Raw genomic sequence first — 27,439 nt, 5'->3', positions numbered from 1 at the left:
ACACATAAGTATTTTTTTTTTACACTAAAATTCTTGTTTTTTAGGAAAGGGCTTCTATGTAAAGCCTTTCCCTGAAAAACAATTCAGGGGTGCTGGCAGACCATTGCCTTCAATGAAGCCGCCGGCAGCAGCCGTGACTCCATTGAAGGCAATGTACGGACTTTTATACTCGCGTGTTTTTGCATGTACAGGGTTGCGCACCTATGTATGCACAAAAACACACTCGTGTGAAGCCACCCTAAAGGACCAGGCACTTTTTAGTGATTTTATCCATGTGGTGGTTTTACAGCCCTATTTTATTTCTCGGCTTGCCAAAATTACCATATATACTTGAGTATAAGCCAAGTTTTTCAGCACATTTTTTTGCGCTGAAGAAGCCCCCTCGGCTTATACTCAAGTCCGGGAAGGGTTAAAATAAAGCAAAACTCCATACTCACCTCCCCGCCGGTGTCTGTGTCCCCGGCGGTGGTGCAGCAAGCTGCTAGAATCCTCTCCGCTGTCCTCTCTGCTCGGTTCTCTCATTCCCTGCCGTTGCCGCTGTGATTGGCTGTGAATGATCGAGCGCCAGCTGTGATTGGCCGGCGCTCGATCCAATCACAGCGCTTCCAATCACAGCGCTGACGGTGGGGAATGACAGAGCCGAGCAGAGAGGACAGCGGGGAGGATTCTAGCAGACGTCGGCAGGAGGTGAATATGGAGGTTTTTTTTTACCCAGCATATACTCGAGTATAGCTCGGCTTATACTCGAGTCAATAAGTTTTACCAGTTTTTTTGTAGTAAAACTTATTGACTCGACTTATACTCGGGTCGGCTAATACTCGAGTATATACGGTATTTTTGTTGCACTTTTTTCCGGCACACATAGGGCTATTTTTTAATACCCCTTTTTAGTGAAATTTTTTATTTTTTTTCCATTTTAATAGGGATAATATGTACAAAAAAAAGCTTTTCAAATGTAATTCTTTATTTTTAAATGTATTATATTTACGTTAAAGTATAGGAATGGGTTTGCCATTTTGTTTCACCGTTTTGATATATATTTTGTATAATCTTGGATTACAGGTCGGATATGGTGATGCTTTAGGATGACATTGGTGGTGGGTCATATTCTTTTTTTTATATATAATTTTTTTTATTTCATTCTGTAATTTTTTAAACTTATTTTTGTAACTTTTTTTTTAAACAACTTGCAACAAGAGTAGCCAAGGTCACACAAATGGAGTTGCAGGGATCAGTATAGGGCAGAATTTAAAAGAGAGGGCATAGAACTATAGCTGGCAGCCACCCTGGCTGGTGACAACCACTACTTCCCACAATTGTCTGCAATAAGGACATAATACCCTTTTGGATCCCTGTTTTGTAGCAACATTCCTGATCCCTCGGCCTTCAGTCTCATCAGTCACATGACAATTCACATAGTAGTACAATGTTACTTATTTTAAGTATCACCTGCAGCAAGGCCTACACAGAGTTGCAACATAATATAGCCTGCCACTGCTGTCTCCTTTGTTAAAAGTTTGCAGTAAGTCCAGATCCTCTCTCCCCCCACCTGCAAGCCAACTAGAGAGGGAGAACTGGCATCAGCCTAGAGGCCCCCTGAGTCAGCTGAAAAGTGCGGACTGAAGCTGGATTTCCATGGGTGTCAATGATAAACCGTCTCTGTGGTTCTGCAAGGGTTTTATAACTTCTTAGGATTTATTGTTTGCTTTCTCAAGTTCTAGTTTCTGAGCTAGTGGGCTCAGTCATCAATAACAAGGAATCATCAGATAAGAGTAGGATTTATGTACGTGACATCAAGTTCTCTTCCTACATAAACTGCATCACCGTGAGATCCCACACTTCTCTAACAAAATCATCAGATCCCACACATTACACTACACCCCTTCTGTCAGTCTCTTGCTAAAATCACACCGTTTAATAAGTATGACTGTGCTGAAGAGAAAAAAAAAAGGAGAGAGTCATCTTTGTCAGCGAAACAAATACAAACAACACAGGGTACAGCATATGGTATATGAGTAGCTATTTTTCAATGTTAATATTTTAACCCAAAATGTGATTGTTCTCAGCAAAAGAAACCACGTAATCTTGTAGATATGATACCTTTTAATGGCTAACAAAAATACATGATGTTAATGTGAACTTTCGAACCAATGCAGGGTGCTGCTTCAGGCTAAAATGAAGTAGGTCTGAAGAGGTATGCATATTTATATACACACCTACTTATGACAAGGCACATACATGGATGGGAATAATTTGCACTTAATAGAATACTACCACAAAAATACAAACATCTTTGAATAGTCACTGATAAGGGAGTAAAGGTTTTATGGTCCCTGAATTAGTGTTAGAGGGTCACCAGGCCAGCAGTGTTATCTGTGCCATAGATTTCTCATACTTCTCAGTCATGCATGAATCCTCGTGAAGAATTAAGCCCTCTATTGAAAGAATGAAAGTTGCCATAAATTTATATTCCCGAATTCTTCTTTGAGTTTGTGACTTGAAATAGCCTTTCAGTATCATAACTAATTCTGTCTTTCTCTGTCTGTTTCATCGTGTGGCAATGAGATCTCATCCTCGCTTTAAGTTTTTGTTCTGTTTCTCCAACATAAAGTCCCCCAACCGGACATTTACTGCACAGGATCAGGTACACAACATCAGACGTGGAACATGTGAATGTCCCTGGGATCTTATAGTCCCATTGTGTGTTGGGGATTTGTATCCTGTCCGTGGTCCGTACATGTGAGTAGGTCTTACAGCTCCTTACATTGCAGGGATAAGTTCCCATCACAGAAGGGACAAAAGGTTTCAATAAAGATTTATGGAACACCCTGTGAACCCTCCATGTAGCTGGCAAACCCAGTTCGTAGGCGAGCGGGTTCACCACACGTGTGATGACAAAGGGACCCACGTAACACGGCACCAGCTTCAAAGATGGGACCCTTAATTTGAGATTTTTAGAAGACAGGTATACCTTCTGTCCCACCCTGTAAGGTTCAGATACAGACAGACTCTTCCCACTACGCAACTGCATACGAGCCCCCGTTGCTTCCAAGTTTTTCTGTACGTCTTTCCATACTCCCTGCAGCGTATCTGTGGCGACATCAGCTGCAGGACAGACAGATGGAGTAGGGATCGCTGTAAGGAAGCGAGGATGCTGACCGTATACACAAAAGAATGGAGATACCCCAGTGGAAGAACAAGTGCGGTTGTTTAGTGCAAACTCTGCCAACGGCAGGTTCTCTGCCCACTGATGAGCCTTTTCGCCAGCAAACAACCGTAAATATTGCACTAAATCCTGGTTCTTCCGCTCAGTCTGACCATTAGTTTGCGGGTGCAATGCTGAGGAGAAGGAAAGCGACGTTCCCAGGTTTCTGCAGAAGGCACGCCAAAACTGCAACACAAACTGAACCCCGCGATCAGATACAATGTTTTGGGGAACCCCATGTAGGCGAATTATTTCTTTTACAAAAATCTTGGCAAACTCTTTTGCCAAAGGCAGCTTCTTTAACGCCACAAAATGTGCCATCTTTGAGAACCGGTCGAGAACCACTAAGATAGTGGTGCACTTCTGGGATTCTGGTAGATCAGTGATAAAATCTACCGATAACTGCGACCATGGACTAGAATTTACTGGTAACGGTCTCAGAGGGCCCTCTGGAGGACGCCGCTGACTCTTATTGCGTGCACAGACAGAGCATCCCTTAACAAAGTCGCGGATCTCCCGAGACATGCCTGGCCACCAGAAGTGTCTAGAACAAAGATCCAGGGTTCCCTGAAACCCTGGATGACCTGCGAGAACCGACGAGTGAGATTCATCCATGACTCTAAGACGTAAGGTCTCTGGCACAAACCATCTGCCCTCCGGCACCCCCGAAGGAGCATCCTGCTGAGCATTCTGTAGTTGAGGGACGAAGTTAGATTCTACAGCTGCCACCACCATGTCAGGTGCCAAGATATTCTCGGGTGTCATAGTCTCACTTTCCGGCACCCCGAAACTCCGTGACAGGGCGTCTGCTTTCACGTTCTTCTCTCCTGGGATATATGTCACGACGAAATTAAACCTGGCGAAGAACAATGCCCACCTGGCTTGACGAGCTGTGAGTCTTTTAGCATTGGCGAGATATACCAAATTCTTGTGATCAGTATATACGGTAATAGGGTGTCTAGCACCCTCAAGATGGTGTCGCCACTCTTCTAAAGCCCATTTGATTGCCAGTAACTCACGGTTACCCACGTCGTAGTTGCGTTCTGCAGAACTAAACTTCCGTGAAAAGAACGCACATGGGCTATACCCAGATCTCCCACTGACTTCCTGCGACAATATTGCCCCTGTCCCCACCTCAGATGCATCTACCTCAATGAAAAAGGGTAGACGCGCATCCGGCTGTATTAACACCGGGGCAGTCGTAAATGCACTTTTTAGATGACTAAAGGCCTCTAGGGCTGCAGGCGACCATTTTACCAAGTCGGCCCCCTTCTTAGTCAGATCGGTCAAGGGTTGAGCAATAACCAAGTAATTCTTAATGAATTTGCGGTAAAAATTTGCAAAACCCAAGAACCACTGGAGAGCCTTAAGGTTGTCTGGTCTGACCCATTGGGAGATTGCTGCTACTTTGTCAGACTCCATCTGGATCGCCGTGGGTGAGATCACATAACCAAGGAAAGATACTTGTTTAGAACCAAATGTACATTTCTCCAACTTGACAAAAAGGTGATACTCACGCAAACGGGTCAGAACCAACCTCAGGTGCTGCACATGTGAATCCCAGTCAGGAGAATACACCAGGATGTCATCAAGATAGATGACCAGAAATACCCCCAGGAAGTCGTGAAAAACCACGTTCATACCCTGAAACACAGCGGGGGCGTTACAGAGTCCGAAGGGCATGACCAGACATTCAAAATGCCCTAACGGGGTGTTGAACGCCGTCTTCCATTCATCTCCCTCTCAAATGCGAATTAAGTTGTAAGCCCCCCTTTAGTCCAATTTGGAGAACCAGTGGGCCCCTACCACCTGATTCAACAAGTCAGGAATTAGGGGCAAGGAGCACTGGTTCTTCACTGTGATTTTATTCAAGGCCCGATAATCCACACAAGGCCTCAATGTCCCATCCTTCATCTCAACAAAGAAAAGACCTGCCCCGGCAGGGGACCTGGATGGCCGGATATGTCGTTTGACCAGAGACTCTGAGATATAGGACTTAAGGGATTCGTGCTCACGCCCTGACAAATTGAAAATGGCTTCCTTAGGGATGGGACTGTCAGGAATCAGATCAATACCACAGTCCCACTCTCTATGGGGAGGCAAGGCCTCAGACAGTCTTTTGGAGAATACGTCCTGAAAATCCGACAAATATTCCGGAATAAGCACAGTATCTGCGGAGCACATGACTATAGTAGTTAGGTGATTATGACAGGATGACCCCCCATGAGTCAATTCCCGGGTGGACCAATCAAATTGAGGATTGTGCAGTGCCAACCAGGGCATACCAAGCACCACATCAACAGACATATTTTCCATAACTAGGAAAGATAGATTCTCAAAATGGAGAACACCCACAATGAACTGCAGAATGGGAGTCCTCCATTTAACAACACCTGCGGAGAGAGGGGTCGAATCAATACCAATGAAGCGCATGGGGGGCTTCAGCATGGAAAATTCGGTTATTAGAGGTCTGACAAAATTTAAATTAATCAAATTGACTGCAGCACCCGAATCAATATATGCTTGACCAGAACGAATAAAATTCCGGAAGCCAATCTGACAAGGCACCAACAACCTAGGGAGTACCTGTGACCCTAGGCGACCCTTCAGAGAATCGCCTAGGATCGGTAGTTCTTCCGCCACTTCAGACTGATGTTGGCGTTGCTTCTGTGGACAGGTTGCTACTCGATTTCCGTCTTCTCCACAGTAGAGGCAAAGATGGTGAGTCATCCGGAACCGTCGCCGTTCCCCAGGACTTAGCTGGTCCACTTCCATAGGCTCAGCCCCTGGAGCTGGCATGGGGGTAATGGGAACGGATCTACAGGACTCCCTAGTTTTACAGGCCTGACGTTCCTTTTCTCTAGATCTCAGTCTCCTGTCAGCCTTTACTGCCAATACCATCGCCTCACTAAGTGTTATGGGAGCGGGATGGGAAATAATTAGATCCTTGATAGCATCAGAAAGGCCCAACAAAAACACATCTTTGAGGGCACCATCATTCCAGGAGGTTTCACCGGCATACTGTCTAAACGTAGAGCAGTAGTCTTCAGCACACTGCTGCCCCTGACGCAAAGCCATGAGGTGTGATACAGCTAACCCCGCCCGGTCCGGCTCATCAAAAATACCTCCTAGTTCCTGAAAAAAAGCATCAACAGACTGCAGGCAAGCAGAACTCTCAGGTAAGGAGTAGATCCATGTCTGGGGGGGACCCCGCAGCAAGGACAGAATCAATCCCACCTTCTGGGACTCAGAGCCGGAGGATCCGGGCCGCATCCGGAAATATAGTTTACATGCCTGCTGAAAGACAAAAAACTTGCTTCTCTCCCCAGAAAACACCTCAGGGAGAGGAAATTTGGGTTAAGGAATAGATGGGGCGGCAGGAACCTGCGCCAACATCCGCTGCTCCTGGGCCACCATATGACCGGACAGGTCTTGGATCACGCCCACTAGCTCCTGCAACTGATTAGCAAGGATGCTCATAGTCTCCATTGGAGACTAAAGAAAAACCCGTAGGGAAATTTTAAGGGCAAGTTATTATGTTACGGTATCCTACCTGATGATACGCCAGCCTGGGTTGCCCTAGAACTTACCTGCAACCCCTGTCCCTGCCTACTTGCCTCCACTCCTGGCTAACCCCAGGCGGGCAACTGGGCGACGGTCCCTACACTTGCTAGGGACCAAGGAGGGACGCTGGCGTACCAAGATGGAACAGGGTAGGATACCGATAGGAAGGGCAGGTGAAGAAAACCAACAGGAAATATAAGCAGACCAAGGCAGATGGATAACCTGGCAGATAAAGCACACAAGCTGAACACAGGAGACTGACAGAGGCAGGAAGCTAGCACACTGAACAGAAACCAATAACTGGCAGAGAATGGACCTCACTGCCAGCCTTATAAACAGAAGCCTCCACCCAGGGGTGGAGAGGGGGAGGTGACGCCTCCTAGCAGAATCTCATAAGAGGGACTCGTGCATAGTGCTGCAATCACATACGCCCGGGCACACGCTGCCGCCAGGACCCACGAGCGCGCGCACCGCGCCGACCAACCACCCGCGGCCCTGGCAGCCGCCGCATGGTAACAATCTGATGGCCTGGCTGTAGACGATGGACTTTTTGATGTGCTTAGGATGGAAGCTGTCCCATCTGAGGTATGTGGGCCGATCAATCAGTTTTCAGTAAAGGGATGTCTGTATTGAGTTGTTTGAAATTTTTATGGTGGTGTCCAAAAAGTTGATTTTGGTATATGAGTAGCTTAATGTCAGGTTTATGGTGGGGTGGAATGCATTGAATCTCTCATGGATGTTTTTAGTTCTTGTTTGTTGTTGGTCCAATGATTATGATATCATCAATGTAGCGGAAGTAGGCCAATGGTTTGCTGGGGCTGGAGGCCAGAAAGTCACTTTCCAGTTTTGCCATGAAAAGGTTGGCATATTGCGGTGCCATTTTACTGCCCATGGTGGTGCCGGTGAGTTGCAGGGATATCTCTTTGCCAAAGGAAAAATAATTGTGTGTGAGGATGAACCTTGTGAGTTGTAATACTGGCAACCCCATTGGCTTCAAGATGTGCCTGGCAGGCAGTCCATTCATCTTCATGAGGGATGTTGGAATGTAAGGATTCCATATTCATAGTGGCCAGGATGGTGCCATCAGGGAGGGGACCTATGGTTGATAGTTTGTTCAGTAGGTCTATGATGTCTTGCAAGTAGCTGGTTGTATTTTTCACCAGTGGTTTGAGGACACCTACCCATCCTGAGATTCCTTTAGTGAGGGTTCCCACATCTGAGATAATTGGCCTTCCTGGGTTGCCAGCTTTGTGTAGTTTTGAAAGCATGTAGAAAGTTCCAACCCTGGGGTTCTCCGGTATCAAGTCCAAAAGTTTTGTGGAGCCCACATACAGGCTTCTAATGACCCTTCTCAATTCCCTCACATATTTTTGGATCAGGTCTTGATACAGTTTCGTGTAGTATCTGGTGAATGTCAGCTGTCTGTCTGCTTCTTTCTTGTAGTCCGATGTATTCATGAGGACTATAGCACCACCCTTATAAGCAGGCTTAATGGTGATCTCCTTGTTGCTCTTAAGTGCATAGATGGCCCTTCTTTCCTGCATACTGATATTAAATGTTTCCCTTTTCTGCTTGTCCAGTATAGTAGATTGCACCACATCCCTAAAGGAGTCTGTATATTTGTCCAAAGTGGGGTTGTGCCAGGAGGGGGTGTCCAATCAGACTTCTTCTTGGCCCCAAGTTTCTCCTGTGTTCGGGTGCTCGAAAGTACCGTATCCTGTCTGTCATGGAAGAACTCATTCAGTCTCAGTCTCCTAAAATATTCCTCCATGTCGCTACAGAGTTCTGCTTTATCCAGCATTTTAGTGGGACAGAATGAAAGTCCCCTGGAGAGGACACTGAGCTCCACATTACTAGGGTTGTGAGATGACAGATTGATAACACAGTTGATTTTATGGTCCCCCCCAACACTAATTCAAGGACCATAAAACCTTCACTCTCTTCTCAGTGACTCGTTAAAGATGTTTGTATTTTTTTGGTAGTATTCTTTTAAGTGCAAATTATTCACAAATTATTGCCTTATCATATGTATGTGTGTATAAGTATGCATGCCTCTTCAGATCTATTTAATTTAAGCCTGAAGAAGAACCCTGCGTTGGTTTGAAAGCTCGCTATAACATCATGCATTTTTGTTAGCCATTAAAAGGTATCATATCTATAAGATTACGTGGTTTCTCTTGCTGGGCACAATCACATTTTGCTCTTCTGGCTAACACGGTACCAAACCTTTTTTCATTATTTTAACCCAGTAACGACCAGCCACCATATACAGAGCTTGGTCCTGGGATTTAATCCTGAACCAATAGTAAATATACGGCTTGAAATTAAAGTTCATGCTCCTGCAATCCAGCAGAATAAGGTTGGGTTCTCGGCAGTCAGACACAGCAGAGAACTCGAAGGTAAAAACAGAAGCAGTTTTTAACCGCTACTGACTTGTTCTTTACAAGTCACATGGTGCTCAGTGTGCGCTATATAGAGAATGCAAGAAGCAGCAGTGCCGCTTCCTGCACAGGTGCCGTCGATCATGTGATTGCTGGTAACCTCCGGCATGAGAGAGCTGCAGACCCCTGACCAGTTTTGACAGTGACTACTGTTACAGTTAGGGCATGTTTTCCCCTCTAACTAGGGCTTCTACAGATGCTCCAGGTAAAAGGTGAAATACAAAAAACGTATGCAATGTGAATGATCCGCTAAAGTCTTATATGATGTCACGAGGGACATGGATGTTGAAAAAAAGAAAAATGTTACAAAAATAATGTAAAAAACTGCAGAATAAAATCAAAATATATATAAAAAAGAAAATGAGCCAACCAAAACCGTCGCCATATGTGCTCTGTAATCTGAGACTATACAAATTATATATCAAAACATCGAAAACAAAATGAGGAACCCATTCCTGTGATTTACTTGAGCATAAATATACTAATTAAAAAAAAAACAACTATAAAATGTAAAACATTTTTTTTAGCTTTTTACCCGTAATGAAACAAAAAAACGGAAAAATATTCTCTGAAAAAAGGTATAAAAAATTAGACCTATATGTCATAAAAAGAAAAAAACACAGCAAAAATAATTTTGGTAGCTGGATAAAAAAATAGTGCTTTAAAACCACCATATGGGTAAGGGTGATTTCACATCTGCTATGAGGATTCCACTTTCCTGCACTGTTCAGGGATCAGGAAATGGAATCCCCATGGTCAAATGGTCAATGGATCCCATTGACTATAAGGCGCGTGGAGCGGCTGCACCCAATGCACACCACTTTCCTACCGTCAGCAGCGGACGACCAGGGGGAACCCAGTGGAGGTACCAGTCCGCTGGGGACTTTTGCGAGAAGCTGAGTGACAGCAGTCCCGCCTGCAGCGGCCAAAGCCTGGACGGGGTGACCAGGGGGAATGCAAGTTGAGGCGGCAGTCCACAAGCGAGAGCTGCGGAGAGCTGAGTGACAGCTCTCCTGTGTGCAGCGGGTGAAGCCTGGACAGAAGAGCGGAGATGGCAGTGGCAGTACAGCGGCGGGAAGAGGTATGCGTTGTTCAGCATCGGGTGAAACAAGCTGGCCCCGCTGTGAATGTCCTCCCTGCCACACTAATAGCCAATCGGAGGCCAGGGGCTGGACAGGAGGCGTTCACTCCACCAAAGCCTGCTCAGCCCCTAGCTTCCGGTGGCATCAAGTTACAACAGTACCCTGGCAGGGAGCAAAGTGCAGCGACACAACCCCAAACTGCTGATTGCCTGGCTGTAAGCCGTTGAAGCCGCCACTTACCCCATCGGACAGGAGCTGACATCTCCGCTAAGCTTAAGGCGCTGTATAGGTGACAGCGACCCCAGGTGGAACTAAATTTCAACCCCCTCCATAACCCCACCCTCATATGACCAAATCCCTGCCCCACCCACACCCCGCCCTGCCGGGCCATAGAAAAGTGCTCATCCTCACTGGTGTGCGCCAAATTAACTATTTGAAATTAATGGGGAAAAAAACAGCAATGTTTAATTCCGTTTTCATTTCTGTTTCTCTTCTCCACAAACAGAACAGAGAAACTGAAATGGTTATCGGGTGAGTGAGGAGACTTATAGGGCCATCCATGCTCCTCTGGGAAATATGCAAATGGGAACATGGAAGCGCCACCTACTTAGTATTATTCATGTCACATGAAGGCAACTTAAAATCAGTAGTCAAGGAGAAATGGCCTAAAATTCCTGTAAATCTGGGGATCCATTTTGTACTGATAGTGTTAGGCCTCATGTCCACGGGGAAAATCAAATCTGCTCCGGATTTGTAACGCGGATTTGGGCCGCGGATGCAGTGCGGATGAGCTTAAAATAGTATTTTATTGCATGCGGATGACACGCGGATGCGTTTTTTTTCACGCGTGTATGCACGCGGATGGCATTTTTGCATCTGCGCGTGAAAAAAAATGCAAGGCCACTGAAAAAGAAGCCAAACTTGTAATCCGCATGCAGATTTCACGCACCCAAATAAATGGCATTTAACACCCGCAGCGGATTTCCCGCACCCCATAGAGATCAATGGGGCCATCCGGAGCGTGATCCGCACCTAAATGGAGCATGTCCATTTTTTTTCATGCTCCATGATTTTTCTAATTCACATTTATTGACCATCCGCGGGTATTTAGCTACCCGCGGGTGGTCAATGCATTCCTATGGGGCGCGGATCCGCGCGCGGGTGATCCGCTGCGGATTTTAATTATTATTTTCCCCGTGGACATGAGGCCTTAGGGTTAGATGGTATATTGTAGTGGGATAAAGGGAGGGTCATGCCATATATAAGGAAGATGCAATAAGATTTCCAAAATAAAAAAATGGAAATTTAGGAATCGTGTACTGCCTTTTGGATTTGTAGGTAAATGCAAAACTAAGGCCAGCTTCACATGCGCGCATCTGTGCGCATATTTGTGCATGTCAAGTTTAGGAGTGCAATATGCAGAGAATAAAATGCATTGATTTCAATGGGATTGTTCTCATTTCATGATGTTGCTCTATCTTTGTGCGCATTTGTGCACCGAAGGTCCATTGAGTTTATGGGGGTGCGTGCAAATGCACACGTTATAACTTATTAAGCTAAATAGGCATTTAAATCAGGGCTGTTCGTCTGCTGCCTGCAAATGCACATGGCCTGTGTGCGCAAAAAGTACAGTAAAATGCACTGATACGCATGCAAAAAATCATCGTACTTAGAGCAAACATGTTGCGCAAAAATGCATACGCCCATGTGAAGGGGGCCTAAAACCAGGTCCACATTTCCTGTGTGTGAACTGCGTCTGACATGCCTGCATCGGGCCACACACGGACACCTGTTTGATTCACATGGACATAGCGCATAGACCTGCATTGTCCGAGACACGGACAGGAATAGGACATGCGGTGAGTTTTTTCACATGAACCATCAGTCCACATCTGCATAATATCTATAATGGGGCCATATGATGTACATGAATTTACCATGATAGCACATGGCCTCAAATCCGCTCATGTGCCGGAGGTCTAAGGAAGGTACAAAAATCAAAATAATAATAATCTATATGCAGCGACAACATATTCCACAGTACTTTACAAATCTGTTGATGTTACTTCAGCCACATTACTCCAAAGTTTTCTCTTTTTGCTAACAATAAATCTCATGAAGCCAAAGGCTGATTGACTCATTTCTATTTCGAGAACTGCTAGACCACAAGCTATTTTGGAGCTCTGTTGCCTGAACTGGTTGCTTAAGGTTATGTCACTGTTTCAGTTGGGAGAAAGAATAACTCCATCTTAACCTCATTTATTTCTTTAGCTTAGCCCGTTCTCCTGCTTACTTTTCGGCAAGCAGGAGAAAGTAGTTGTCCAGGAGAGCCACGGGCTTTTGGTTTCATGGTGACAATTTTATTCGTTGACACAGCTCTTCTGAAAATGGAAGCTGGCACCCGGGGAAAAAGTCATAAATCCGAGCTAAACCATGTTTTCCATCTTCAGTTTCCTACACACTAGACTTCATGCAAACATCGCCAAGTTTAAAGATCCTCAGGCTGCTGTATTTCTCATAAACCTTAAAGTGTAAGGTCACCTAAAGCTGTAGACCACTTTTCAATGTTTCAGAGCCAGGTACCCCTTTAAAAACACAAGGACAGTCTTGGCATCCCCTAGTTATATTGTATACCACATGCCACATGTTAATGTTCTCAGCTCTGGCCACTGGCATAACTATAGGGGATGCAGTTGCACCCGGGGCCCAGGAGCCTTAGGTGGCCCATAAGGCCTGTCTTCTCCATATAGGGAGCCCAGTACTATGAATAAAACATAATAATTGGGGACCCTGTTACAAGTTTTGCTGTGGGGCCCAGAAGCTTCAAGTTACGCCTTTGGCTTTGGCCTACTGTTATATATGAAGGATCTTATTCCAGTTTCTCACATATACTTGTTGAGTCATGAGAGGTCTTCAAATACTTTTTCGAACCTATCTAATACTGGCCTTATGTTATATTAAACTTTAGATAACAAAGTGTGAGTTTTTAGATTTCTTATACCCCATCATGTTCACAAATACCAAAGACAAGGCTCACCATTTTGCCAATCATCATAACGTAGGGACCAAGGTACTTGTTCACACCAAAGATGTCTAGCAGACGAATATACCAGTAGATAATGTTAACGCAGTATATTACTCTTCCATAGCTGCTGAAGGGCTGCTCTTGTAATCGAAGTATCATCCCAATGGAGAAGAGCAGGATGGAGATGAGGTCTGTCACATTCCAGTATTCCTGCAACCATACTTTAAACTTCTGCAACAACTTTCCTGGTTCTGACATCAAGATCTGTAAGGTATAAAGACACGGCTGAAACAACGCACCAGTGCAAACTTTAGCAGATTATCTAGTTTCTTGTCACATTTAGATAAGACTTTACATGTATCGGCATTACGAGATGTTTCTGCAATGAACATATTGGGGAGATTTATCTAAACTGGTGCAAGGAAATCCGGAGCAGTTACACATGGCATTGGCAACCAATTTCATTAGCATATTTAAGAACCATATTTTGTGTGAATGGTGTAAAAGTGGTTTTCCAGGGAGCATCGGCTGTCAGTGCCTGTGTTAGGGTTCGCTGCAGGAATCTGTTGTATTACATGGGTTTCAGCATAGCTTCACAGGTAGTGTTGATTGAGCTGGCTGGGTGTGAATTGCTCCAGCCAGCCAATCCTCAAGGTCTGTTGCTTATATATACCAGCTCCTCTGCTAGAGGCTGCTGCCTTTTCTCTGTTTGTTCAGTGTGGGCAGTGTCATTCTCCTGCGTGTCTGTGCATGTGGCTGGACATGAGGTGTCTGTGCAGAGCTCAGGGTGTTCAGTGTGAGCAGTGTCATGCTTCTATGTGTCTGTGCTGCTCTCGGTGCGTGTGGTGTGAACTGTGTCTTGCTGTGGGTCTTTTATGATCTAGAACGAGGTAGGTCCCTAGGTTCTAGTGCGGGGTCGTCCCTATTGGTGCGATCACCCCGCATTGCAGGCAGGTTTCCTGGGGTTAGTTGTCTCGCTAGTGTAGGGACCCGTGAAACAACAAGGACCCGTGAAGTGGGCTCACGGGCTTAAGTATCTATCTTGGCCAAAATACAAACTTATACCTCGTATTATATCTACTCCATCTGTTTATACATGTGGGTATGCTTGGTGTGTGTTTTGAGCATTTATCAGCCGTTGGTTTGTGTCTGTCCACGAGTATGTAGTTCGTCTCTCTGTCCTGCGGTTCCATTCGCCTGCTGGTGAGTTTTGTGTCCAGTTCGCAGTTGCAGTTCATGTGCTGGTAAGACTCTACAGAGTGTTCATGTCCCAGTTTGATGTAGCAGCCTGGCTACACTAGGGTCGGAGCGGAAGCAACTGCTCCGAACCCTGTGTAGTGGCTGGCACTTATAATTGCAGGTGCAGCTCTCATTGAAGTCAGTTGTAATTGCAGGCTGGGTTCCCATTGATTTTCATGAGAGCTGTGCCTGCAATTATGAGCGCCGGCCACTACACCAGGATCGGAGCAGTAGCTTCCACTCCGACTCTAGTGTAGCCAGGCACTGACAGGTGTCATATACCATTGTATACCTGTACAATTGTATATGTCAGAGCTTTCTATTGAAGATACTGTATGTATCAGGAAATACTTGAGCCGTAAGCCTCTAATGGAAGGCTCCAACATGATGTGAAGACAGCTTTACCAGCACAATTTATCCACCAAGGAAACAAAGGATCCAGTATTTTCGGTTCCAGCCCGTTTGCTCCTTGGTTTATCTGGCAGAGGGCTTCAAGGGATAGTTGGGGATTTATTGGTGGATTCTGCAAAAATTGGCAGGATCTGCAGACACAACACTCATGTGTATGTCCATCTTAATACCTGAAAACTGTCAGAACAAACACAAAAAAGTCTCAATTTGTGAATCTGCCCTAGACTAATATTAGGAATGTAACTGAGGTTTCAGTAGGATGGATACTTAGTGCTTAGTTGAACACTTTTTGTCTATTGACTTTTCAAAATCAGAGCATGCAAATGGCTTTTTCAACTTGTAGATTGGAATTGTAGCTAGTCTCGTTCTTCGCATATTTCAGTCGGTAAGAATAATACTTGAGCATATATTAATGTCATAAGAAAATTCTCATTAAGGGTATAATCACATGCAACAGATTTGTTGCAAAACTTTCTTTGACTGAAAATCAGTTCTGTTCATCTGTCGGGGATTGTTAGGGTGGGTAGGGATGAGCAAACTTTCAAAAAAGTACGGTTTGACTGAAAAAGAGGGAAAAAGAAGAAAATGACGGAAGAAGAAGGAAAAAGAAGAAGAAAAAAGGAAGAGATTATTTTCCTTACTTTCCTTCTGCTCCCTTTTCCTTTTTTTCTTCTTCATTTTTAAAAAAAGGAAAAAGAAGAATTTAGCTGGTTTGGCTGAGACCAGCTGCCGAGGTTCGGGTTCGTGCCAAACCAAACTTTTAGCAAAGTTCGACTTGAAACAAAGTTCGACTGTTTCGGTTTGCTCAACACTATTGGTGGTATGTATGTGGTTTTCTGCAAGTTCCATTAAGATGAATAGGAAACAGAGGAAATAGGGTTCTCCTTGCCGCATTTCTTATCAGCGCAATTGCCGAACATTGTCTGTTGTGACATTATTGATTGTGCTTCCAGGTCAGGCAGTTACAGGCATACCATAATAGTATGTCCACATGTAGCATATACACTGCATACTCTTCACTGCAGATTTGCTTGTTTAAAACACACAGTATACAGTGGATATAAAAAGTCTACACACCCCTGATAAAGTGCCATGTTTTTGCTGTGTTAAAGGGGTTGTCCCGCGCCGAAACGGGTTTTTTTTTTTTTCAATAGCCTCCCCGTTCGGCGCGAGACAAACCCGATGCAGGGGTTAAAAAAGAAAACCGGATAGTGCTTACCTGAATCCCCGCGCTCTGGTGACTTCTTACTTACCTGGTGAAGATGGCCGCCGGGATCTTCACCCTCGGTGGACCGCAGGGCTTCTGTGCGGTCCATTGCCGATTCCAGCCTCCTGATTGGCTGGAATCGGCACACGTGACAGGGCGGAGCTACGAGGAGCCGCTCTCCGGCACGAGCGGCCCCATTCAGAAAAGAAGAAGACCGCACTGCGCAAGCGCGTCTAATCCGTCGATTAGACGCTGAAAATTAGACGGCACCATGGAGACGAGGACGCCAGCAACGGAACAGGTAAGTGAATAACTTCTGTATGGCTCATAATTAATGCACAATGTACATTACAAAGTGCATTAATATGGCCATACAGAAGTGTATACCCCCACTTTGTTTCGCGGGACAACCCCTTTAAGTGTGACTCATTATCTGTACAATTGCATTGAAAAACAAAGAGGGCACTAGTACCTTATTGGCACATACTACCTTATGAGAGCTCAAAAGAAGCTGTATTATCTTATGAAGCACTAGTACCTTATGGGCATAGAAACAGCACTATTATATTGTGAGAGGCACTATTACATTATGGGCACAAGAGAGACACTTATGGAGGTATAGGGGGTCATTATTACCTAAAGGGGCACTATTACATTATGGGAGCTGCAAAGGATCACTATCACGAGGGTACAAAAGGGGCACTATTACCTTACAGGGGCACAAAGAAGGCACTATTAACTTATAATAACTGAGGTGGGCAATATTACCTGAGGGAAACACAAAGCACTATTATCTTATCTTGGCACAAATGTGGTACTATTATCTTGTAGAACTGTGAGGTACAGAGTTCTATAATGGTAATAAATGGCAAATGGGCACCGAGATAAAGGGCATTAAAGTGGCAATAAGTGGTATTTCAGCAGAAGGGGAGCAGAGAATAGAAGGACACTATGGGAACAACAATTGGTAAATGGAATTCAATACCTCCTTATTGTCCCTTTGCTATTTGTTGCCTTTTAAGGCCTGATCATATTATATTGATGATCTATGCTTCACCTGTATGCAAGGAAAAGCCCCCATTAACATTGTAAGTATACTCAGAGGACTCTATTCACCCGAGGGAGGCCAAAAGAGTGTTGTTTTGATCTCTGTTGTGTCGGAATACTTCAATATACCGTTTTATTGAATGGAAAATATATTATTCCATAGAAAGGATCTCCTACATGTAAAAAAATCGGCACCCCTGCAACATGATCGCTTTGATCGTCTATTGCATGTATGTTATGAGCTTGGTTCATTATGATGCTGTATTTATATTATGATATTAGTTCTGGAACTGTTTTTAGGCACTGAGCTTGGTCCTGGTTCAGTGCAGCATTTATGTTGTGAGCTAGCTTCTGATGCTGTATTTATGTTATCAGCTCGGTTATGGTACCGTATTAATTCACTGAGCTGCGGGTATGCTACCCTCTTGCTGCTTTCTGCACAAGCAGAATATAGGCAGACTGCTCTCCTCCCCTGAGGGTAGTTCGGGACCCGACCAAGTTACTACTGGGGAAAGTCACAGAGAAAAGTAACCGGAGGTTACCTATAATATTCTTGTCACTTGTGACACCACCATTCCATCCTCTGTGGTGATTCTTGATGATGAAATAACTTAGTCCACACACAGGGAAACATTCTGGACAAATCGGGAACAGTCGGTAATGTCAGTTCACTGTAACTTTTAGTAAAGTCCACTTTACAATCACAGTTTCGCACAATTACAGAATAAGGTGATATGACAGAAAGGATTCTCAGTGTAATCTGGACAATCCACAGTCCTAGTTATCTGTGTGACTCCGCTCCCGGTGACTCTCTCTCTCTCTTCAACTCTCTACTGGTCAACACTCACGCTTCTTGTGCCTTTCTCTCTCCAAGCAGTGGTCCTTCTCTCTCCCTTAGTGCTTAGTGGTAGCACTGGCATATCCTGGGTAGACTGGTCCCAGGCAAAGCAGAAGGGAATCACCCAACTTTTTCCCTTCTGTCCACACACAGACTAATCCATGTCTGTGGGGTTCACTCACTTACTTGCAGGCTTCTCTCTAACTACTTGATACTCTCTTAGACTCTCTTGCATAGACTAACTTCCACAGACTAAGGCTTTATTTCCGCGATCGTATATTGACTGCTGTTTTGGACGATATACGCAATGTGGGAAAGGAAAATCTGGTAAATGGGCACACAAATCAAACGTTTGTGCGCGCTAAGCTCATCAGGCCATCGCCCATTTCCCATACCTTCCCATCGCAGGCTCACCTCTCATTCCTCCCCGCTCATTCTGTGCAATGGGAGGGGGCGGGATGAGGGCAGAGCTAAGAGCCTGTCTGCCCCATATTTGCCCATTCATAGCTATGGACAAGGGGTGGGTAGAGGGCAGACACTTAGCTCTGTCCACGTCCTGCCCCTTGTCCATAGCCATCAATGGGAGGAGGCGGAGCGGACCGGCGCTTAGCTCCACCCCTGCCCCTCCCACAGAACGAGCAAGGAGGAACGAGAGGTGAGCCTGCACGGTGGGGAGGAGAATGGAGGGGGGGGGAGTTTAGCAGCCATGCTGCTAAACTCCCTCCCACCTACGGCCGCTGCCATGGGTTCTCAGAGGAGCCCGTGCAGTCGCCGACATATTCCGGCCCAAAAGATAGTTCCAGGACTATCTTTTGGGCCCGATGTTAAAACACCCAGCGCTATATTGGCCCGGCCGGGCATTTTTACGTCTGAGAAATACGCCCATGTGATCTGATGCATTGGAATCCAATGCATCAGATCACAGCACATATCGGCTGGCCGTGAAAACGGCCGGCCGATATGCGCTCGTGGGAAAGAGCCCTAACTCTCAGACCCTCTAGCATAGCATTCTTGCAAACATGTATATCTAAGAAGGTCACATGGCACACAACATGATACATTTTCCAGACCTAACCCAGACATAAACCCATGCAGTGCTGCAGAGGTGCAATACATATAACTCTGATGCATTCCACAATTAAGACACTGACAAGACAATTGCACAAGACAGACATATAACATTATGGAGCGGCTTCACTAACTCTGGGCCACTACACTTTCTCGTCCAACTTGACAGCTTCCCTGTCCATAAAATGAGTTCAGAATCATTGATAGGTGATGTGTGAAAAAACTAGGCTTATTTACACAGAACCCTGACTATGACCGTATCCTTTTGGATAAGTGTGGACATCAAATGTATGCCAGGCCTGATAACACTTTGTCAGTGTATAGACACAAATCTGCAGAGCCTTTTCCCAGAATGTAGTAGCAAGACCTCCCAGAAGAGTGTAGGTCGTTATAGCAATGAAACGAAAGTCTACGGCTTTGAAATGGGATCTGTTATATGCTTACATGCATGTAAGATTTGGGTGCCCACATCATTTAGGTCATGTAATTGTGGTTTCTTTACTGGCGAGGCATCTACAGAATCATTCATGATATTCTGGAGTCCTCTAGTGGTCAATCTGAAAACTTCAGAAAGTCATTGCTGCTATTCAGTTTACTGGTAATGTATAAATTCTCATTTAAAACAATAATGCTACAAAGTGAAAGGGAAAATTGATTTGTCAATATAATATGCAAAAACAGTCTAAATTATCCACTTTGAGATCCAAACAAAATCCAGCTTGCCAGCAAATTCAAAAACTATGGATCCATGTTCTTCCCAAAAGGTAAATGGAGTCTAACGAGTATTACAGCTTTACATTGTTAGGCTCTGCTGCCAGTTAAGCAAATATATAAGTTATCAGAATGGTGAAAAAAGACACCTATTCAGAGTCAATGACTATTTTAATGATATCCACTGACATGCCAGAAGTCACGGGACAGAAATTAATATGATGTAGGACCTCCTCTGGCCCAGCAAACTGTAGCATTTTGACGTAAATTAAATTCCACAAGTAGACGGAAGACATCTGGAAGGATGTTGAGCGAGTCACGCCATTTGTAGGAACACTCCAAAATGCTCCCAGAACCAGTTCTGGACAACTTGGGCTTGATGGCATGGTGCATTATCCTGCTAGAATATCCCATCATTTTGGGGTATGTGAAATCATGAAAGGCTGCAAATGGTCAACAAGCAGTGAAATGTAGCAGGCACCTGTCAATGATGTGTTTTGGTGGACTAGTGGACCCAAGCCAAGCCATGAGAACACACCCCACACCAGTATGGGGCCACCACCAGTCTGCATAGTGCCTTGTAGGCAACTGAGATCTAGTGATGGGGCTAGCACGTCACCACCCAGAAGATCAAACCAAGGTGGGGACTGATGAATGGGGTTTATCCCTGCCCACTGGGGGTTGCGCCTGGCCACCATCTTGGTGATAAAAAGATTAAGAGCTGTGTTACAGAGGAGATGCAGCAGCGGCAGTGTGAGGTGCTGTAGCTACTGTAGGAGGCCACAGAGGAGGCATGCAGCATGGGCATCTGATGTTGTGGCTGCACTTGCAATAGACTGCGGCTCGAGTTTGCTGTCCCCATGCTGCGGTCTAGTGCAGCTGAAAGAAAAGGCCCTGATAACCAAAGGTGGTAAAAAGTGCCGAAAGGTCCCAATGACCCAGGGGCCAAAGATAGAAACAAGCCACATGGAAGGAGAGGGAGGCTCCCCTCCTACAGAGGACTTGTTCCCGAAAGACAATGAGGACGCCACGGTCTCGGACCAACGGCTGTAACACTTTCACTGCTGTAAAGGTGTCAATGCTCCTCACAGAGCAGTGAACACAATTTGGATTCTAAGTGTTATTCAATGTAAGCATTCAAGGGCCACTGGGCCCTGTTGCAGGTATTACACATATAGCAGGGCTGTGAGGGGGGATGGGAAGCACATTACACCAGTGTTACTCATCTTGATCAATCCGACAATAAAATTGTCCTGATGTTAGTAAAATCGAATTAGGTCCAAACCGATTTTTGGTGGCAAAAATCAAATTTCCAATAATGCCTGTTGCAAAGGTCAACAAGCAACCAATCAGAAGCTAGGGAACCTTGCTGATGTCACCAAATATGTCCTCCATCTTGCATATGGGCAGCAGTTTCTTTGGATGCCTGTATCACATGACCTAGCCATATATAATATAGGCACAGTGTAACCAGCGGCCATTTTGCAGTACAGGACATCACGTTTATATCACCAGTCCGGCCACTACAAATTATTTGCAGACCTTTTGCAGCTAGCAGTGGGGTTTTAGGTAATTGAATTAGACTGTGCCAAACAGGGAAAGCTCACAAATATGCAAGCTATACTCTGTGGCCTTCTGTTCTCACATATCGTGCCTCCCAGGATTTGCGGCTTATTTAGTTGGCAGTGCTTTGTTTTGTTAGTATACAACAAAAAGAAAACCAGACAGGGAAACAGCAAATACACACAGTGCGTGTCAGTGGCCTCAGACGTCGTTCAAAGTTGGCCAGTCTGGCCACTACTAATGATTTGTAGGCCTTACGCAGTTAGCAGTGGTTTTATATGTCAATATAGAGCTACAGCTGTAATGTGTACATGAGGAGCACACTCTTCTCTCTAGGTACTGTTGCTGGTGGTGCTGCTGCTCTCCTTCTCCTGCCTCCACCATGTTTACTACTCCTACTCTGCCCCACTCCCAAATAAAAAATATATGGATATGGAAATACGGAGCTACAGCCCTCATGTTTTCACCAGGAGCACATTCTGCCCCTAAGGTGCTGTTGCTGCTGGTGGTGGTGGAACTGCTGCTGCTCTCCTCCTCCTGCTTAAACTGTGTTTCCTTCTCCTCCCCCTTCTCCCAAAATGAAACCCTAAAGCTTTTCCTTGGAGAAGGTCCGTGCTTGGCTGTTCTGTTCACCTAGTAGAATTTGTCCTTTGCAAACTTTATGACATTGTTTTTAAAACAATCACCACACCTACTGTCTTCTGTAGCAACATTTTTGGTAGCTCTACAGCTGTTCCTTGGAGTAGGGCCATGCTTGAGTGTTGTCTTCACCTAGCAGAATTGGTCCTTATAAAATACATGACATTGCTTTTAAAACAAGTAGCCAACCTGCTGTCTTCCCTGGCGCAATTTTTGATCTAGGAGACCCTATGTGGGCCTTCTTTTATTTTCAGTGACATCCCTGTGTAACGATTGACCCCTACACCACTCTACACTATTTTGACAAATTTTTGGCAGGAGTACAGTATTTCTCAGATGTGTGGCTGTATTCTCATGCAATTTGAGGGGCTTTAACAGTATTGGGGACCTTCTGGAGGGTAAATTAGTGAACTCGATTTTTATTCCCATTGCCTTTAATGGCAGTAGGAACCGACCATCCCAGTTCACGATCATTTTCATGAAATCGGCCAAATACAGGCACAAATCCAAATATTCCAATTATTGCTCATCACTGCATTACATACTGGGCCTACTGAGAGATGTAACAGACAGTTCAGGGGTCTTCTGCAGTGACAGGAAAAACGTAGCACATTGTCTGTCATTTGTATGTCCATGTTAGTGGTGAGGGTAGCACTTTGGCCCGCCTAGTTTATGGGCCCCAAAATTGTGAACCCTACGACTCTTGCTATGCCACTGCTAAGGGAGGGTGCTTCAACCTGTATGTACACTAGGCAAGTTCAGTCCTAATGCCGGCCCTGTGTTTGACACACATTCTGTGTGTCATTGTCACATTGAAGTGTGTGAATGGAGCTTGAGAGGAAATGTATCCTTTGGGGGAGTGGAGCATGTGTTGTATATGTCCAACGCATAACTGAAGCAACTTTTTGCGCACACAGGGCATGTTCATTTGCCACGGCAGGCAAAGACGTTCCAATTTAAATGGCTATTTAGCCTAATGAGGTCCAGAGATGTTCTTTTTACTCACGCAATTGAGCAGTGTACTTTTATGGGATCCTTTGCTGCGTAAATGCACAGGAAAATAGAGTATGTTCTATTTTTTTGCACGTGTGAGAAATGTGTGCATGAAAATGGGAAATGCACATGAACCTATTGATATCAATGGCTTCTATTCTCTGCGTATTGTGTGCACGAATGCAACTGCAAATACGCTAGTGTGAAGGAACCCTTAGACTGAGGGCTTATTCAGGGCGCAACTACAATCTGGAGTACTGAGCATAGTTGTGTCTGAATGAGGGGAATCCCTTCCCGGGCTTTTCAAATCCATTGATATCAGTAGTTTCGTTTTGTCCTGTTACGCGACCGAGATTATCACGGCCGCATAAGAAGAGAGAACTACGCTTGTATGAATCTGCCCTGATACCATAACAATCAGCTGTGTGGTAGAAGCACTAGGTCTTTCATACCTCTTCATCACATTTTACATAAAATGTGTATGTTTTCTACTGGCTCTAAGGAAAACCTTTACCGAGAGGGTTTTACACAAACACACATATATACATATATATATATATATATATATATATATATATATATATATATATATATATATATATATATATATAGTTATGACATAGCTAGTTATCTACTTTGGGCTTCATGACCTCTAAAAGTCCTTCTCACATTTTACATTACCTCTCTCATCTTTTCTATTCCCAGTGTGAATATGTATGAGATGACGATCCACTCCTGTGAGGACGGCCAGCGCTCCATCTTTACCAGCACAATGTAGTTAAAGAGCATAAGGTAGCCCATGTACGCCATCTGTAGAGGCAGAAACATAGTATTACATGTAGTGGTAGTCACATACATTTTATGAGAAAATTTATTTAGCAAGTTTTGCATATCTAAGGGATTCTGACATTGTTTTTTCATCACATGTTGTACTTCATTTAGGTGGTAAAAATTTGTGTATATTTATTAAAAGTGCCAAAATTGGGAACATTTTGAAAAAATTGACCTTTTTTTACATTTTCAACTGTAATATATCAAATATGTGCAAACATGCTGTACAAATTTTTGCTAAGATATAAATTTCCATCTGTTTACTTTATTCTGGACACACATTAGAAAAACTTTTGTTTTTTTTAACTATTTAGGAGACTTACAAATTTGACTTTACTTATCAACATTTTGAGGAACACTTTGTACCAAGCCAAGATTGCAAAGGCTCATAGGTGTCAAATGATAGGTACCCCCACAAATGACGCCATTTTAAAAACTACACCCCTTAATGTATTCACTGAGGGGTGTCAGGAGTATTTTGACCCCTCAGTTTTTTTTCAGGAGTTATTGCAATTTAGAGGAGAAAAATAAAATTTTTAGACCCCTTAACGAATTCATCTAGGGGTGTACTGCCTACTTTGACCCCACAGTTTTTGAATGAATCTAAGCAAAGCAGAAGGAAAAGATTATGATTTTCATTTCTTTTGCAAACTGTGTCATTTTAAAAACTGTTTTTTTTTACAGCACATATATGAATGAAGACTTACACCCCAAAATGGATCCATCTGTTTGTTCTGTGTTCAGAAACATACACATTGAGGCCCTAATCTACTTACAGGACACATGGCTCAACCTATAATTGAGCGAACACCCATTGGATTTCAGGGAACAACTGAATACATTTCAGGCCCCATTGCTCACTTGTGCAGAAAAAAATTGACTCCCTAAAAATTATCTCCCCCCACTCACATTTTTTGGCGTTCCCTAAATCTTTGATAAAAGTAATAATGTAAACTGTGTGGTATGTCCAAAGACTGGGGTAATTATGGAGGCTGGTTGGGATGGGCACATGGGGCAATAAAGTCTGGTATCCCTCCTCCTCCCATGCTTTTTTAGTTTTGTTTTTTTTACCTCAGCAGCAGGGATGGGGTGTAAAAAGTGGCGCTCTGTGAGGCTTCGTAAGCTTGCGGAGGTGCGGCGGTCTCACACAGAAGGCGCTTAACAAGCTGCCCAGGGAACTGCAGGAAGGTGAGTGTTCTTTGGGCTTCTTGTAAATTATATATTACAGGTAGCGATATGAATAACGCAGGGCTCACTTGGCCGTATATGGAATCCGCTTGTGGAGGCCCACAGCGGATCCCAGCTGTGAGCCCAGACAGGACCCTGTGTGCAGCCGTATAATGTACTGCACATAACTGCCTACTCACACAGGCGGTCATGTGCAGTACAGCTTTTTTGGTTTGTATTTCCCGCACCATCGCTTAGTGATGACATGGCTACCGACAGCTCGTACACAATGTAGTGTCCACAACCATGGAGCACAATGGGCTTTATGTTGCGCATATCTGTGGTGAAATAGAACTTGCTGCGTTCTTTTTTCTGCGAGTGGGTTACATAATTCTGACATGCTGATTTGGGTAGAATTTTGTAATCCAGTGCATTTGATTGATCTGGGTATTACAGCGGATCAATTGCATGCAGAATCCGTAATTCCTATCCGGTCGTGTGAGACCAGCCTAAGGTAGATGACCACCTAACGAGGTCTCTGCTCCAGGCTTTCTGCCACTGTTGGTAGTTGGAGGTAAGGATATTTTAAATTTCCCTGGCTCCCCGGCTCCTGCGAATGTGTCTGGCATTTTGCCGGCGGCCGCATGCGCAGCAGCCGGACGGTCCACGGAGGAGGATCACATCTGGGTTCAAATGTGGAGGCCTCCGGTAAGAAGTTTCATCTCCTCCCACCAATCACTTCGGTGAGGGGAGATGAAACTTTAACTTTTTTTAAAACTTTTGCGTGATCGCCATTATTCATTGGATAACAGAGATCACGTGACCAGTAACCGCATACCGCAGCACCCCCGGACATCTCCAGGCTCTCGGCTACCTTTGGTAGCCAGGAGCAGGGAGATTTTAAATTTACTGGACAATACTTGACTTTTGAACATGTGTCCGCCATTTTACTGATGGGCGCAAGCACCAAAGCTGAGAAAGGTCCTCGGATAAAGATCTGATTGGGAGAACAAATCCGGGGAGCTTTGGTATGTCATTTCATCTCTACTCACGGATATGATCCGTAAGGGGAAATGAAACTTTTTTTTTACACTTTTTAACTTTACATGGATGGATAACAGTGATGGATAACAGTGATCATGTGCCTGGAGACCACGTACAGCGGTCCCTGGTGACATCTCCCTGCACTTGACTATTTTTGACAGCCGGCAGCAGAGAGATTTTGAATTTGCTGGGCTCTCTGGCCTTCTGCGCATGCAGGCCTCTTTGGTGCATGCGCAGAAGCCCACGGCAAGTGCAGATCGCCGTGGAACATCACGGAGGACCGCGGTGAGTATTTTCAACTGCTCTCATGGATCCGATCCATGAGGGTAGCTGAAACTAACTTTTTTTTCCATTTTTCCGTGATCGCTGGTATCCATTCGATAGCAGCGATCACGGGCCCGGGGACCACTCACTGCGGTCCCTGGTGATATCTCCTGATTTCATATTTCCTGGGTCTCCCAGCTTCTGCGCAAGTGTGTCATGATGTCTGGAGCGCATGCGTAGAAGGCCGGCGTCAGGTCCTGGAGTCCAGGTCCTGGACATCGTGGAGGACGGGGGTGAGTATGCTCAGCTGCCCCCATAGATCCATGAGGGCAGCTGAATATTTAACTTGGCTATCTCCAGGAACCGACAGCATGGAGCTGTCACGTCCACAGCCTGCAGGGCTTTAAACCCCAGAGGATGCATATTTTTATGTCCTTGGGGATTGAAGCCCACTTAGGCAGGACGAAAAAACACTATGGGGCCGTCACTAAGGGGTTAAGGGCAGGATCAAACAGGTGTATGCAAAAAAACGCTTGCGTAAGCGCAGCGCATTTGCGCTGTGAAGGATGCGCTTTTTATATGCTGTTTTGCACATATTACTATTCTTTTTGCTCTTGCAGGGCCATTTCACATGGGCATGGAACACAGCCGCGCCACAATTTAAATGGCTATTTAGCCTAATTAGTTCCAGATGTCGTCTTTTTCCTGCATTTTGGGGCTTTTGGAGTATTCTTTTTCAAGAGCATGGAATGTGCGTGCAACAATGATTAATGAGAACGAACCACTTGGAATCACTGGGTTCTATTCTCTGTGTATTAAACGCGGAAACATGCTTGTTGAGACCACCCTAACGTGCTCCGCTGCTCCATGCACACTCCATGGGAGTTCTAGAACCAACCACATGCAGCAGAGAGGCACCCAGCAAATTGCTTTTGGCCAGACTTTGGGCTCTTTCACTTGGGTGTGTGGTGACAGCGTATTACGCATGCTGGTTTTATGCATGTAATAGCCTGTATCAGTCTGTCATAGGCTCCCATGTTGCAGCTCACACATATTGTGTGGAATACGCATGCAAGAATTACCGCAGCATGTTCTAACTT

At 44.8% G+C, this 27,439-nt stretch overlaps 1 protein-coding gene across 4 annotated transcripts in view; it reads right to left on the bottom strand.

The window, feature by feature from the left end:
* The window catches only part of TRPM3 (transient receptor potential cation channel subfamily M member 3), a 591,964-nt gene that overhangs the window by 40,020 nt on the left and 524,505 nt on the right, over positions 1-27,439 (bottom strand). For all 4 annotated transcript variants that reach the window (XM_066604176.1, XM_066604177.1, XM_066604178.1 and 1 more), the window contains 2 exons: positions 23,715-23,843; positions 13,330-13,581 (listed from right to left, as the gene is read on the bottom strand). In XM_066604176.1, the coding sequence (XP_066460273.1) occupies positions 13,330-13,581; positions 23,715-23,843 (381 nt within the window). The remainder of the gene's footprint in view (positions 1-13,329; positions 13,582-23,714; positions 23,844-27,439) is intronic.

Source organism: Eleutherodactylus coqui, chromosome 5, assembly GCF_035609145.1.
Source record: "Eleutherodactylus coqui strain aEleCoq1 chromosome 5, aEleCoq1.hap1, whole genome shotgun sequence".
Lineage (NCBI taxonomy): Eukaryota > Metazoa > Chordata > Amphibia > Anura > Eleutherodactylidae > Eleutherodactylus > Eleutherodactylus coqui.
This window is presented reverse-complemented; position numbering and strand designations above follow the sequence as displayed.